The sequence below is a fragment of the Trichechus manatus genome, unplaced genomic scaffold (genome assembly GCF_000243295.1).
Source record: "Trichechus manatus latirostris isolate Lorelei unplaced genomic scaffold, TriManLat1.0 scaffold00327, whole genome shotgun sequence".
Classification (NCBI taxonomy): Eukaryota; Metazoa; Chordata; class Mammalia; order Sirenia; family Trichechidae; genus Trichechus; species Trichechus manatus.
Window position 1 is genome coordinate 364,971 of NW_004444263.1, and position 14,470 is coordinate 379,440.

At 53.1% G+C, this 14,470-nt stretch overlaps 1 protein-coding gene across 3 annotated transcripts; it reads right to left on the reverse strand.

The window, feature by feature from the left end:
- Window positions 1-276: 276 nt before the first annotated feature.
- Window positions 277-14,265, reverse strand: SLC44A4 (solute carrier family 44 member 4). 3 transcript variants are annotated; one of them, XM_004390764.1, is made up of 21 exons: window positions 14,235-14,265; window positions 12,009-12,057; window positions 11,529-11,602; window positions 11,319-11,397; window positions 10,307-10,406; window positions 10,099-10,224; window positions 9,821-9,881; window positions 8,170-8,251; window positions 7,996-8,079; window positions 7,504-7,736; window positions 7,308-7,407; window positions 6,527-6,619; window positions 5,775-5,877; window positions 3,011-3,264; window positions 2,827-2,921; window positions 2,633-2,736; window positions 2,448-2,521; window positions 2,140-2,210; window positions 1,922-2,016; window positions 1,757-1,841; window positions 277-398 (listed from the first exon to the last, which is right to left on the reverse strand). In XM_004390764.1, exons 1-21 carry the CDS (start codon window positions 14,263-14,265, stop codon window positions 277-279), a joined length of 2,115 nt encoding a protein of 704 aa, XP_004390821.1. The 3 variants fall into 3 exon arrangements, with proteins under 3 accessions (XP_004390821.1, XP_012415284.1, XP_004390822.1); XM_012559830.1 differs by having other exon boundaries at window positions 14,223-14,265; XM_004390765.1 differs by lacking the exon at window positions 10,099-10,224 and having other exon boundaries at window positions 14,223-14,265.
- Between the last annotated feature and the right edge of the window lie 205 nt (window positions 14,266-14,470).

The following is a 14,470-nucleotide window of genomic DNA, read 5'->3' on the forward strand; positions in this document are numbered from 1 at the left end:
CTGAGGTGAAGAGGCGCGTCACTCCATATGAGCCTTTTTATTGGTTGCGGCACCTAGGTCTTCTTTTAGGGGGCGGGTCCTAATTTAAAGAGCCAGGCGGGGAAAAAGGCGGCGCATCGTAGTGGAGGGAATAAGAAGTCTCAGACTTATTGAGAAAACAAAATATCAGTCTTTAATAAAATCTTTTTGCTACAAAATCGCAATCTGGAAGTCAGAGTGGGGCTGGGCGGCTGTACAGGCGGAGTGCAGCCCTGGGTCAGGGCAGGGCTGGGTCTTTTACTTCTTCCTCTTCTTGTCCGCCGGGGGCGCCTCGTTCTTCTTGCCCAGAATCTGCAGAAGGCCCTTGGACATGTAGTAGGGTCGGTCCAGAGAGCCATCGTTCCGCTCCAGGTCTTCCACTGAGCCGCAACATAGACCAGTCAGAGTGGACCCTCTAGGGGCCATTCCCACCCCAAGGAAAATCAGGGACGAGGAGACTGGGTGGTGAGTCCAGGCTTCACCACCACTGACTGGATTTTTGAGGGCACGTTTTGTAAGCTCAGTTCCTTATCTGTAAAGTCAGATCAGTAATATCTACTATACTTCCTAGTGGAGCTCTGGTGGCTTAGTGGTTTAAGCGTTTGGCTGCTAACCAAAATGGCTGGCAGTTTGAATCCATTAGTCGCTCCTTAGAAACCCTAAGGGGCAGTTCTACTCTGTCTTATAGGGTCACTATAAGTCGGAATCGACTCGACTGTAACGGTTTGGTTTTTTGGGGCTTCCTAGTGGCGCAGTGCTTGAGCATTTGGCTGCTAACCAAAAGGTCAGCGGTTCGAATCCACCAGCCGCTCCTTGGAAAACCTATGGGGCAGTTCTACTGTCCTATAGGGTTGCTGTAAGTCAGAATCGACTCCACCGCAATGGGTTTTTTTGTACTTCCTAGAGTGATGATAAAGATTAAGGGGGGAAATTCATGACAATTGCTCAGAGTCTGATACATACCAAGCCCTCAATAAATGAACACACCAAAAAAACAAGCCCATTGCCTCCGAATGGATTCCAACTCTTGGTGACTCCACGTGTTAGACTAGAACTGAGCTCCATAGAGTTTTCTTGGCTGTACTTTTTATGGGCAGTCCCTGTTTGGCGCAAACAGTTAAGCACTTGACTACTAGCCATGTGGTTGGCAGTTCGAACCCACCCAGGGGCGCCTAGGGAGACATCCCTGGCAATCTGCTTCTGAAAGGTCACAGCCTTGAAAACCCTATGCAGCAGTTCTATTCTGTACAAATGGGGTTGCTATGAGTTGGAATCTGCTCAATGGCAACTAACAATGACAACAATGATCTTTATGGAAGCAGATAGCCAGATCTTTCTTCCGTGGCACCAGTGGATGGATTCAAACCACTAATCTTTCTGTTAGTAGTCTGATACAAACTGCCACCCAAGGGACCTAAATGCACAGAATTGGGTAAGACATAACCCTCTCACTAGATCCACCAGCTGGGAAGTCTCTCTTGTTGTTAACTTGCAGCCTAGTTTGGCTAGAAGAGAGCAGAGGCATCTTCTCTAGAACGCTCTTTCCGGGGAGAACCCATCAGCCTGGGGCTCACTCGCTCCTTTCTTCCCCAATCCCATGGCCTGAGGATGTCAGAAGAGTCTCCCTCTGGCTTTTTTAACTGATGAGGTAGCAATTTCTAGAAGCACCAATTCCCCGTAAAAGCCTGAGTAGTCCCACACCTTGAGGGTTGGAGGAGGTGGTTGGGGTGTCACTCACAGAAACAGAGGAAGAGCGTGTCCACACACATGCTAAAAACACTGAAGAAACCACTGGCGATGAAGTAGGCCCCCAGGATGGAGGTCTGGAAGACACAAGGCTTGTTGGGGCTGCTGGGTTTCTTGGGGAAGGTGAGGGATAAGGCAGAGAGGGGGAGTCACTCACCATGATGGGCAGCCAGTAATAGTTGAGGTGGGGGTTCTCAAAGTCCTTACCCAGCCCCTGGATGCGGCCAGAGAAAAAGAAGAAGGACAGGACCCCTGTGGGAGAGGCCTGGAGGTCAGTGCTGCCCCTCCAAAGTCCCCACATCAGCTGCCCAGCACCCTGCCCTCTGCCCAGCACCCCTGTCCTCTGTCCCCAGAACCCCTGGCTCTGGCCCTCACCGACGCCTCCAACCACCAGCAGCTTCCCAAAGAACAGCAACAGGTCCGTGACTTTATCCAGGACGATCACCCTGTACCAGGATTGGGGGAGGTTGGGAGTGAGAAGCCTGGCAAGAGTAGGAGCAGAATCCGCTGCATAATTTGTGGGACCCAGTGAAAAATGAAAATTGTTCAGATTTCAAGAGGCAAACAATGAAGTATTAAACTAAGCCCAGGGCCCTTCTGAGGGGCACAGCTGAACACTCAAGAGTCTGGCTTGGATGGGAGAGCTGAGGAGGGGACCACGTGGGGGTTGCGGGCAGCCTGACCTGAGGATGTTCCGCATGAGCAGCATGAAGGCGTTTTTGGCTGAGATGCAGAAATTCTTCCCATAGACGGCGATCTGGGTGAAGTGGGAAGGTCAGAGTTACCTGAGGTGAGCCTGCCTGGGCTGGGGTCTGGGCCTGGGCCCAAGGGCACAAGAGCAAGGGGTTGCTCTTGCACTGCGGCTCACCATGATGTATGCGTTGCGGTTCAGGAACTTGATAAACTTCTCCAGACACCAGAGGCAGCACTTGAAGCAACACATGATGCAGCGGGCGACAGGGTTCTGGACTCCTGTGGGCAAGGGAGGCCTGTGTTTTCCCCAAGCCTCTGACAGACCCTCCCTAAGGCTCCAACTGCTCAACCTGGCCTTCCCCAACTCACCTCTCAGCTTGTGGTCAATGTATTCCAGAACAACCCGGGCCATCTGCACGAGGGTCAGGATGAGGGCTCCAAAGGCCAGAGACCCAGTGTGGTAACTGCAGAGGGAGTTGAGTGGTCAGAGGCAGCCTTGGGGTGCCCTGAGACCCTCACTTTCACAATTCCCACGCCCCCATCCCAGGCTTACTGAAGTGTACGGATGAAGGCAGCACCCAAGGGGAAGGTGGGGATGTCCCGAGGCTTGTTGAAGGCCCAGTAGAAGGAGGCAAAGGCCCCAGCCAGGACACACTGGCCCAGGGCAAGTACCCAGTTGAGAGTCCAGAAGAGTCCCAGGACTCCATAGATTTGCAGGTTGAAGAGGGTACGCTGTGCCAGGCCTGTGGACGAGTAGCCCTGGAAGATGCACATCAGCCCTGGACATGAGGAGTTCACCTGCCGGGCCTGGGAGGACAGAGTAGCCTTCAGAGATCTTGGTGTAGAGTTGTGGCCTCTGCCCATTCCCAGCCAGCTCCTGCCCCTCCCAGAGAAGAGGCAGGGAAGTAGCACCCCCTCTGAGCTGGGGGAGCCAGGAGTGTCCATCTCTGGGTTCAAACAGTGCCTATCGTGTGAATGTAGTTAACATCCTTCAGTCTCCCAATTGGCACAACAGCGCTCAGGCCATCTGGGAAAAGATGTAATGGTGTGTGTGAAGGCAGTGTGGCTAAGGAGCCTGGGACCAATGCCCTCCTCTGCCTCGCCTTCATGCAGCTGTCCCCCTGGAAGCCTGCAGAGCCTCCAGTCTGGGCTAGCTACCCTGCCTCTGAAATCACAGCACAGCCTCTGCAACTTCAACCAAAACACTTTCTAGCAAAATTGAACAAACTGGGTGTTAGATGACATTAAGAAATTATTGTTAATTTTGCTGAGTGTGATAATGGTACGAACTAGTTGCTGTCTAGATGATTCCAACTCATGGTGACCCCATGTGTTTCGGAGTAGAACTGCTCCATAGGGTTTTCAATGGCTGTGATCTTTCAGAAGTAGATCACCAGGTCTTTCTTCCGAGGTTCCTCTGGATGGATTCGAACTGCCAACCTTTCGGTTAGTAGCCAAGTGAGCTCTTAATGGTTTAGTGGTTGTTTTCAAAATGTCCTTATCTGTTGAGATCATCCTGATGTATTTACAGGGGAAATGACATGATGCTACAATTTGCTTTAGAAAACTTCAGGAAGAAAATTTGCAGGTGGGGAGTAGGAAGATAGAGGAAACAAGAATGGCAGAAAGTTGAGGGTTGTGGAATCTGGGTGATGGGTACAGGGATTCACTGTACTATTCTACTTTCGGGTGTGTTGGAAAATTTCCATAATAAAAAGTCAAAACACACAGATAGAAAAAAACCCTTTCCAGCAAATGTGACAAAAATCTCAGTATATGTTAACACTTTATAATAATAAAATGAACAAACCACTTTCTACTTTGCATGTAAGTATGGGTTTGTATCCACTGCTGGATCATGAGTAAGTTGAAAGCAAGAACCAGGTCATGCTGGGCTTTGCATACCCTGTGACCGGCACGTAGTAGGTCCTCCGTCAATGTAACCAAGCCTCCCTTTCCTTTTATGTAGAGTGGGATTGATGCCTGTTGGCCCAGCCCATGGTGCCAGCTCAGAAGAGGCTTGGAGGACAGTAAATTCCCAGTAGGCCAGGGTTCTGGACAGTGCCCCGGCCACCTCACTGGGCGGCATTTCTGGAAGCAGCTTCACCCCAGGGAGTACCCATATGTTTATTGGCTAGGCTGCTAGGGACTGTGTTCCCAGGGAGAAAGGCTTAAAAACAAACAAACAAACCCAACCACAAGTTATCAAATGCTTATCTGGTGCCAGGTATTATACTAAACACTTTATGTTTGTAATGTGTCACTTCATTTTCTCAGCTGCCCTGTGGGACAAATATTATAATGACCTCCATTTAACAGATGAGTGGACTGAGACTCAGAAGGCAGAGGAACAAGGTACCTCAAGGTGAGGAATGTCCTGGAGAGGGGTGGAATAAGTTCTGGTCTCCAGCTTCCCCAGGGCCTGGCCCTGCCCTTGGGCTCACCTTGCCTCTTCCCAGCCTCAGTTTCTTTCTCTTTATAATGGATGAGCTTGGGAGTACTAGATCAAGAGTCAGTGGCACTCCCTTTTTGGCTCTGCTGGGGGTGGCTGTGTGGCCTTGAGTGGGCCCCTTGCCCTCTCTGGGCCTCCATCTCATGTGCACAATGAGGGATTTGGACCAGTAGGTCCCTGTTATGGATTGCACTGTGTCCCCAAAAAATATGTGTTATAAATCCTAACTCCTATACCTGTGGGGAGGAGCCCAGGTGGTACACTGGTTAAGTGCTCGGCCGCTAACCCAAAGGTCAGTGGTTCCGAACCCACCAGCTGCTCCTCGGGAGAAAGATGTGGCAGTCTGCTTCCGTAAAGATTACAGCCTCAGAAGCCCTATGGGGCAGTTCTACTCTGGTGTCTATTCTACTCATAGGGTCACTATATGAGTCAGAATCAACTTGATGGGGGACCTGTGGGTTATAATCCCATTTGGGAATGGGTTTTCTTTGTTATGTTAATGAGGCAGTAGTAGTGTAGGGTGTGTTTTACATCAATCTGAGATATAAAAGAGCAGATTAAGCAAGCAAGCAGAGATGTGGGAAGATAGATGCGAACCACTTGAAGGTCACTGAGGAACCAAGGAACAGAAGCTCAGAAAAGACATGAAGCTTCCCGCAGAGCCGACAGAAAGAAAGCCTTCCCCTTGAGCTGGCACCCTGAATTTGGACTTCTAGCCTCCTAAACTATGAGAAACTAAATTTCTGTGTGTTAAAGCCACCCACTTGTAGTATCTCTGTTACAGCAGCACTAGATAACTAGACAGTCCCTAACATCCCCTCAGCCCTATTGGCGTCCCCTCCATGCCCATCCCATCACCTCTCACCATGGGATCGCACGACTTGTTCAATGACACTTCCTCACAGCCAGGCAAGCTTGCATTGGGTGCCCACAAGACATACTGGGGTTGCCCCGATGTGGCCAGGTACCCAGAAGGGAGTCAAGGAAACCATGGTCACAGGGCGTCTCCACAGGTCCCCTTCTCAGGGACCTCTTCCCAGGGCTGCCATACGCTTGTACCAGTTGTTACCTGCAAACCAAACCCATTGCCATCAAGTCGACTGAAACTCATGATGACCCTGTGTGTTACAGAGTAGAACTGCTCCATAGGGTTTTCTTGGCTGTAAGCTTTATGGAAGCAGATCGCCAGGCCTTTCTTCTGTGGAACCAGTGGGTGGGTTTGAACCGCCAACTCTTAGGTTAGTAGTTGAGTGCAGACTGTTTGTGCCACCCATGGACCCAAACGTTCCCTGCAAAGAAACCAAAACCAAACCAAACCCGTTGCCGTGGAGTCGATTCTGACTCATAGCGACCCTGTAAGACAGAGCAGAACTGCCCCACATGGTTTCCAAGGAGAGCCTGATAGATTTGAACTGCCAAACTTTTGGTTAGCAGCCGAGGTCTTAACCACTCCACCACCAGGGCTGAAATCAGCCTGTGCCCGCTCTTTCCACTCTGTGCGGGGGCAGGTGCAGGGCTGCATCTGCCCGGTGGAAGGGAAGCCTTCTTCCAATGGCACTAAGATCTGCCCCCATCCCCAAGGACCCCAAAAGGGCCTAGCGTGTGGGCAAAGGATACAGAGCAGTCATGGCCCAGTAGGCAATGCAGATGAGCAGGAGGATAAAGGTGACCAGCGGGTAGAACATGGTAGACAGCATCTGTCCTACAGCCCTGCAGGGAGATAAGAATGCTCAACAGCATAGCCCTGGCACCCAGCAAGGACCCCACTCCGCCCTTGCCAGGGCCATCCCACACCCCCTAGGCTGAAGCAACCGCAGCAGCGACTTTGTCTTTCATATCTGTATCCCTGGTGCTTGTGCAGGACAGAGTACCCAGTAGGTGCTCACTGGATAAACTGAATTGAATAAGTCAGGTTCAAGGGACCCTTAGAGGAGACCAGAGTCACAGAGAAGCCATCTGGGATAGCTTCAGGGAGAGAAAAGTAAGAGCATCCCCAAATAGTCTGTATGGTCTCTTGACTGATATGACAGGTCCTGGTTGGGAGCAAGCTGCTGCTTTTCCCCCCTGCCTGGATCCTGCCAATACCACCCACCAACAGCCATCACACGATGACAACTACCACTACCACTAACCCTTTCAGAGGGCTTCCTCTGTGTCAGGCACTGGTCTCAGCACTTGACAGACATTAGCTCATTGTATCCTCATGACAGCCCTATAAGGTAGGAACTACTATTTTTAGATAGGTAAAATGAGACCCAGGAAGGCTAAGTCGTAGAGCAGTGTTAACTTCTATGCTGTTCTGCCCTTCTCCTCCATGGCTCCCTGCCACCTTGCCAGCTCCCCCATCCAGGCCCAAACCCCTCCCCCCGGCCCCATCTCCCTCCAGACAGGCTCTGACTTGCTAGCCTCCTTCAGGAGAGCAATGGCGATTCGAATCCGTTGCCGCAGAAAGATGAGCATCAGCAGCAGGATGCCTTCAAGCACAGCCAGCACAATCACTGCGGGAAGATGGGGGCAGTGGAGCCCGGGTCAGGGCCCGGGCCCGGCGTGGCCCAGGGCAGGCGCCGGTGACTGGGTGTGAGTAGGGCACTCACGGGCAGCTAGCCAGGTTTCCTGCACTCTGCTGTAGGCGCTGAGGTTGGTGAAGTACAGCTGAGTGATGGAGGCTCCCTTGTCCCGCAGCACTCGGTACTCCTCCCAGCAGTGGTAGATGCCATATGCCAGCACTCCCAGCACCCCCAGGATTAGCACCAGCACCAGGGGCCCGGCCACCAGGCGCAGAAGCAGGATAAACAGCAGGCTCAGGACCAGAGCCACAGCGAGGGCACTGCAGGAAGCGTGAGGTAGGTGAGGGTCACCTCTGGTCCCCAAAATCTTTCCCCTTTCAGAGGCCCCCAAATGCCTTTCTTCACACCCCTAACATCCCCAGATTAGACATTTCCCTTCCAAATCCCGTTGGGCTTGAGGTCCATCCTGAGCTCTGGCTCCTCCTCCCCTGTCCAAATCTCTGTTTCAATCACTGGGCTAGGGGATAGAGGATCAGGGAGGGGAGAAGGACAGGAGGATGGGGGACTCTGGTGACTCACCCAAGAATCCAATACCAGGATTGGGCAAAATCTTCAAAGATCTTAACGCTGATGTCTCGGGCATTGAGGGTGTCAAGAAGACCACTGTTGGGAAGAGACAGGGTCAGATGGGGTCCTGGAGAGGAAGGAAGGGAAGGGCTATGGGGTAGAGATGTGTGGGATGGGGATGCCCACCTGATCGCCTGGGAGATGTTGCTGGTGATCCCGGGGAGGTCAGGCGGGGTGTTGTTGGACCATGGAAAACAGCGTCCCAGAGCTGCAGAGAGAGAACGTGGCTGCAGAGTGGGAAGGCCCAGGGCTCAGCCCCCACCCCAGCCCACAGAGCCCTCAGGGGAGCAAGGAGTGATGGGCTCTGCTTCTCAGCTGGGAGGGGAAAGGGAGGCTGCCCTTGATGTCACAGCCACACGGGAGCTCCTGTCCTGCTGAGCCCAATCCACTCTTCCTTCACTGTCTCAACATGCCTCTCCCCACCTCCACCTCTCCTAGCCCCCAGCTGCTACGTTGGTTCAGACCTTCATCCCTTCTAGTCTGGACTCTTAAAGCCCCTGCCCCCACAACCAGAGCCAGTCTTCAATCCGACCTCTTCCTGAGTGCCAGGGGGACCATGCCACAGCACGGCTCTCTCATCCCTAGACTCTAGGTCACTCTGCTGCTCAGACACCTCCAGAGGCTCTGTCCTGGAGACAGTGTCCACACTCCCTGGTCAGGCTACCAGGTCCAGCCCACTTTCCTCTCTCTTCTATGCCTTTGCTCCTGCTGTATCCCCCTCTGAGTGCTCTCTCCTCCAGAAATACTACCCATCACTCCCTGTTCAGCTCCATTCCCCCTCCTCCAGGAAACCTTCACACCTCTCCTCCATTTCCTGTGGCACGTGCTCTGTGCCTATAGAGCCATTTATCACAACATATTTGTCTAGCAAATTGGCTTTGTCATCTACATTCTGAAGATGAGGAAACAGGCTCAGAGAGGTCGAGTAACTGGCCCAAGATCACACAGCTAGCAAGTGCTGGAATTTAAATCCAGATCTATCTGAGTCTGAAGCATTTATTTCAGACACAACTAAGAAGTGAATATATTTTCTCATGCTTTAATTAAAAAAACTTTTTTCTATTAAAAAATAACATTTACTGTTGGAAAGAAGAGAAGAGGATACAGGGAAAAGGAAAAAAAAAAAAAAATCAAATGTGATCCTACTAGCTAGCCACACTCACTTGTAACGTTTGGATGAACATCTTTCTAATCTTTTTTCCATACACATATATATAAGCGTATGTGTGTGTGGATTCACCCATGCATGTTTTCATGGCATCCTCTCTTTGTGAGCATCTTTGATCTCTCTGCCTAGAATGTAGCTCCAGGCAGGAGCAATTTTCATCTTCTCTGCATCTCTCCTCAGTGGCTGGCACATAGTATCCAAACCAAGCCAGCTGCTATCGAGTCAATTCTGACTCATGGTGACCCCATGTGTTGCAGAATAGAACTGAGCTCCACAGGGTTTTCATGGCTGTGACCTTTCAGAAGCAGATTGCCAGGCCTTTCTTCTGATATGCCTCTGGGTGGGTTCAAATAGCCAGTCTTTAGGTTAGTAGTCAAGTGCAAATCATTTGTGCCACCCAGGGACTCCTTGGCACACAGTAGGTGCCTGGTAAACACTAGTGATCTGACTGCAGGGTCGTGCAGCAGAGAGAAATGGAGACCTGGTGCAAAATCCCATTTTGCCATTAATGAGCTGTGTGACTTCACCCTCTCTGGGCCTGGTTTCCTCATTTGAGTAAGAAAAATATTGGACTAGATGATGGCCAAGGAAGGAATTCATGCATCTCACCTGGACTGGAGGGGAGAAGGAAACTGGGGCAGAGCTCTTGCTGCAGGCTTTCGAGCACCGACTGAGGGGGAGGGAGAGAGGCAGACAGACACACAGACACAGAGCAGGATAAAAGATAAAAGATGTTGGGTCAGCAGAAGGAAGAGTGAGGATCCCCCCCACCCCACCCTCAGGCTCAGCCTGCCCTGCCCTCCACAGGAGAGCCACCCTGGGGATCCTCCATCCTCCTGTCTCCGCCCCTGATGACCCTTCTTGGTAACATTGAGGGCAGCACTCACCATATTCCCGGGCACCCCCGGCAGACAAAAATTTCTATTTAAAGCATAGAAGACCTCCTCGACTGTCTGGGGGACCTGTATCACTTGCATGGTCCATGAGGACTCTGGGCAGGAGGACACACACACCTGGGGGCAGAGAGCATGCTAAGGGGCTGGTACCCAGGACCCCGGAGGAGATCTGGGGCAGAGGCAGGACCCAGGCTCTGACCTGGGGAGTGGGGCACTGCAGGTCATTTGTGACAGCTGTCATGAGGTTGGTATTCTGGATGCAGCTGAAGATGTTGAAGTACAGTAGATATGGTTTGTCTCTGCGGGAGGGGAGGGCATGGTGCATCAGGGCCTGGTCAGGCCTGGGGGCACAGGGAGTGACTACCAGGGCCTTGCCTCAGTGGTACAGTGAGCCCAGCATGCCCCGGACATGTTATACCTTTCCTGGCCTCAGGAAGCTCAGTCTACCTGTGGAGGTAGGGGAGACACCCAGAAGATTTCCCAGAGTAATTCAGCATTGCAACAGCTATGAACTCTGGACCCAAGTCACCACTCACCAGCTGTATGACCTTGGGCAAGTCAGTTGACCCCTCACTGTCTCAGTCCATCATGCACCTACCTCATCGGGTTTAAATGAGTTAGTGTGTGTAAAGTACACTGCCTGCCTGGGACACAGCAATCACCATATAAGTGTTAGAGGTTGTATTATCTATTGAACTGACCATTTCCTGCATGCTGGGAACTGACAGCATCACTTCTGTAATCATCCTTGTGTTTCAGATAAGGAAATCAAAGCTCTGAGAGATTAAGTAATTTACACGAGGCCATACAACCAGAACATAGCCTCTTTGGGATTTGCGCACCCATCTCCAAACTCGAAAACCCATGTACTTAACCATGACTCTATAAACCAGTTGCTGGGAAATCGATTTCGACCCACGGCAACCCCATGCGTGCAGAGAAGAACTGCTCCATAAGGTTTTCAAGTCTGTGACCTTTCAGAAGCAGATTGCCAGGCCTGTCTTCCAAGATGCTTCTGGGTGGGTTTGAGCTGCGAACCTTTTGGCTAGTAGTAGTTGAGCGCTTGCTTAGCAATTTGTGCCACCAAGGGACTCCCCATGACTGTAGCCTCCCAATTCTAGCATGGATGGGTCTGGAGCCTGGGGGATGGGGGGAGTCTCCTGCCTGTTCTCCCCCTTACCTCCCTCCTCCCCCCATTTCTTCATACTCACTTGTTCTCCCCCAGCCCGCAGTAGGCCCCGGTTGAGTTCCTGGGGTAGAGGACTTGCCGGGGGTCTCCATACACCCAGGCTGGAGACAGAAACACACAGATGAATCACTGGAGGGTAGGGACTTGGGTAGGGGAGCAACTATGGGTGTGGCCCCTCCCTGGGTTACTGCCCCCTACCCACTGCCCCAACTCTGGGCAGCTGAAAACTTACCCACGATCCCCACCACGATGTAACCCAAAATGAAGATCAGGAAGAGGACACAGCAGATGACATCTGTGCAGCCCCTGGGAGAGAAATGGGAGCCCAAGCTGAGGAAATGGGGGTGGGGTGTCTGGGGGTGAGGGCTGGAGAGTTGGGGGATGCTGAATTGGAAAGTGGGATCAGTCTTTTTTTTTTTTTTTTTTTTTAAGAAAGCTCTTTAGGGGGTGGGTACATTTTTTCTAAAGTATAACACAGAAAAGCGCACACCTCAGAAGTGCTCAGCTTGATGAATTTTCACAAAGTGAGCATGCCAGGACATCACTAGCCCCCGGAAGCCCCTCTGGAGCACACTCCCAGACACAACAATCCCCCCAAAAGCACCACTCTGCTTACCTTTTCTTTCCTACAAGTTCCTTGCCCATATTTCAGCAAATACAAAGGAAAAACAAGACCTGCCCCCTCCCCACCCACCGAGTGCCTAGAACTCACCTGTTCTTGATGGGGCCTCGGAAGGAGGGGTCATATTTGACTGGTTTCCCTGAGGGGAATGGGGAGGAGTGTGGAGAATGAGGCACTGAGAGGACTCTCTCCCCACTTTCTGGCCCTCCCGAATTCTTTCCCAACCCAACCCGGGAGTTTGGAGGGTATGGACAGGGGCAGGGCTGGCCCTGGAAGAGGCGGAATTGGAGAGCAGGAAAAGTAGGACCAGAGCCTGGTCAGCAGCTGAGCAGCTCAGCAGCTCAGGCCATGAACTCCACCCAGGCGGCCTTGGCAGGAGGGGGAGGGGGGCCTTTATGGGCTGTTTCCGGCTCAGCCTGGCAAATGGCCTTCATCCCCTGCCCCCACCCTGGCCAGTTTCTCCTAAGTCTCCCTCTAGCTGGGATGTGGGACTCTGTGTGAGCCATCTCAGTGGCTCTCACGCCCCCATCCTCATCCCTCTCCCTTCCCCATACCCTACCCAGGGACCACACAAATCTGAGCCCCTCTGGGAGGTCACAGCTCCTTCTCACATCTGCCCCAGGCCCTCCTTCCACCCTCTGGCCTGAAGCCATAGGAAAAGCAACTGGAGCCAAGTGGCTTTAACCCCTGCATGGCCTGGGGATGGAAGGGGCCTCTTGTAGACCCCAGTCCCTAAGGGATCTCAGTCCCTAGGTCCCCCCCCACCCCACGCCGGCCTCTGACTGGAAGTCATGGTGACACCTGAGCCCGACCGTTGAGACTGTGGACAAGTGCTGTTCCCTGTCCTCCCAGAGTACACATGGGAGAAGGTGGGGCCAGATAGCCAGGGTCCCCTGTGTAGGGAGGGTGGAGGCCTGGGCAAGAGGCTGGGAAAGGGTGGGATCTGTTTTCCCCAGGTGCTCTGGACTCTGTCCTACCAAGGCTGATGGACATGAGGTCAATGATTGACTCAAAGCCAATCCAGAAGTCTACTAGGGACTCTTTGCTGCCCCTTTCCCTAACCTCCTACAGATCCAAGCCCTGCCTTGGGGAGTTCCTCCCTCAGGGATGCCTCCCCTCCAGACCAGGAGCCCAGACTCCCAATCCCCTCGGGACCTTGCAGGCAGGCCCCAGCCCTTACTGTTCACAGGGCTTCCTGAGGTAGGTCCCCAGCTTCCTCTTCCCTCAGATCCCCAGTACCTATTCCTCAGGATGCCTGGGACAGGCTCCCAGCCTTTATTCCTCACAGACTCTGGTGACAGGCCCTGCTTCCCCCATCTGCCCCAGGTCTTATCCTTCACAAAACAGACAAAAAAACCCATTGCTGTTTAGTCAGTTCCGACTCATAGAGACCCTATAGGACAGAGTAAAACTGCCCCATAGGGTTTCCAAGGAGCCGCTGGTGGATTCAAATTGCCAATCTTTTGGTTGGTTAGCAGCTAAACGCTTAACCACTGCGCCACCAGGGCCCCTACCCTTCACAGAAACCCCAGAATCCCTGCTCCCATTCCTCAGGTACCCTGAGGCAGGTTCTTACTCTTTGCTCCTTACAGAAACCCTGGAGGAAGGTCCCCAGCTCCCTCTCTGCAAAGACCCTCAGCCCCAACTCCTCAGATGGACTCCCAGTACAGCCCCCCACCCTACCTGGGCCCCTGCCACTATTTACCACTCCTTACAGAGACCCCTGCAGGTAGGCCCCCAGCCCGTCGGGGGTCCAATCCCCAACCACTCACAGAAAGCTCAGCAGGCAGGTCTCCAGCACCTTTCTCCGCAGGGACCTATAGTCCAGGCTGAAAATCCTTCTCTTCCCAGGGACCCCAGCCCTTACTCCTCCCTGGGACCAGGCCCAGCCTCCGCCCTCAACGGCTTCAAAGCACGACACTCCCTGCCCCTGAGCTCCATCCCCAGCTTGGGACCCCAGCTCTGCCTCCTTCTAGCCAGGATTTGTTTCTCGGGCTCTCTCTTCAAGGACCCAGAGTCCAGGCCTGAAACTCTTCCTCTTCTTCTCAGGGACCCCAACTTCTTATGGATAGCCAGACTCCAATTTCCCTCTCCAAAGGCCCCAGTAAGGGCTCCCAGCCCCTGAGCCTCACCCCCCTTCCATCGGTGCATTTTTCCTGGGCCCTCCCCTCAGGGACCCACAGCTCTCCTCAGCTTCTCTCCCTGGGAGCACTCTCCCTGGGAGCAGCCCAGCCACCATTCCTTGCAGTGGCCTGGGCCTGGCCCTCCCTTCCTCCCTTCCCTCTGCAGGGTCTTAGCCTCTACCCCCAGCCTCACCATTGGCGTCCTCCTTGTCCCGCTGCCCCATGGTTCAGTCTCCAGAGTGATTGGAGCCAGAGAAACCTGTCGTCTCACCTGCCGCCTGCCCCGCCCCCCCAGCCACGTCACGGCCCCACCCCTGCCTGTGGTCCCCACCCAACACACACTAGTTCCTCCTTCTCAACCCTGTGCCCAGTGGGCTGGGAAGGCTCAGCCTGTGACAGAGGCACAAAGGCTGGCTGTTGGGGGCCCCA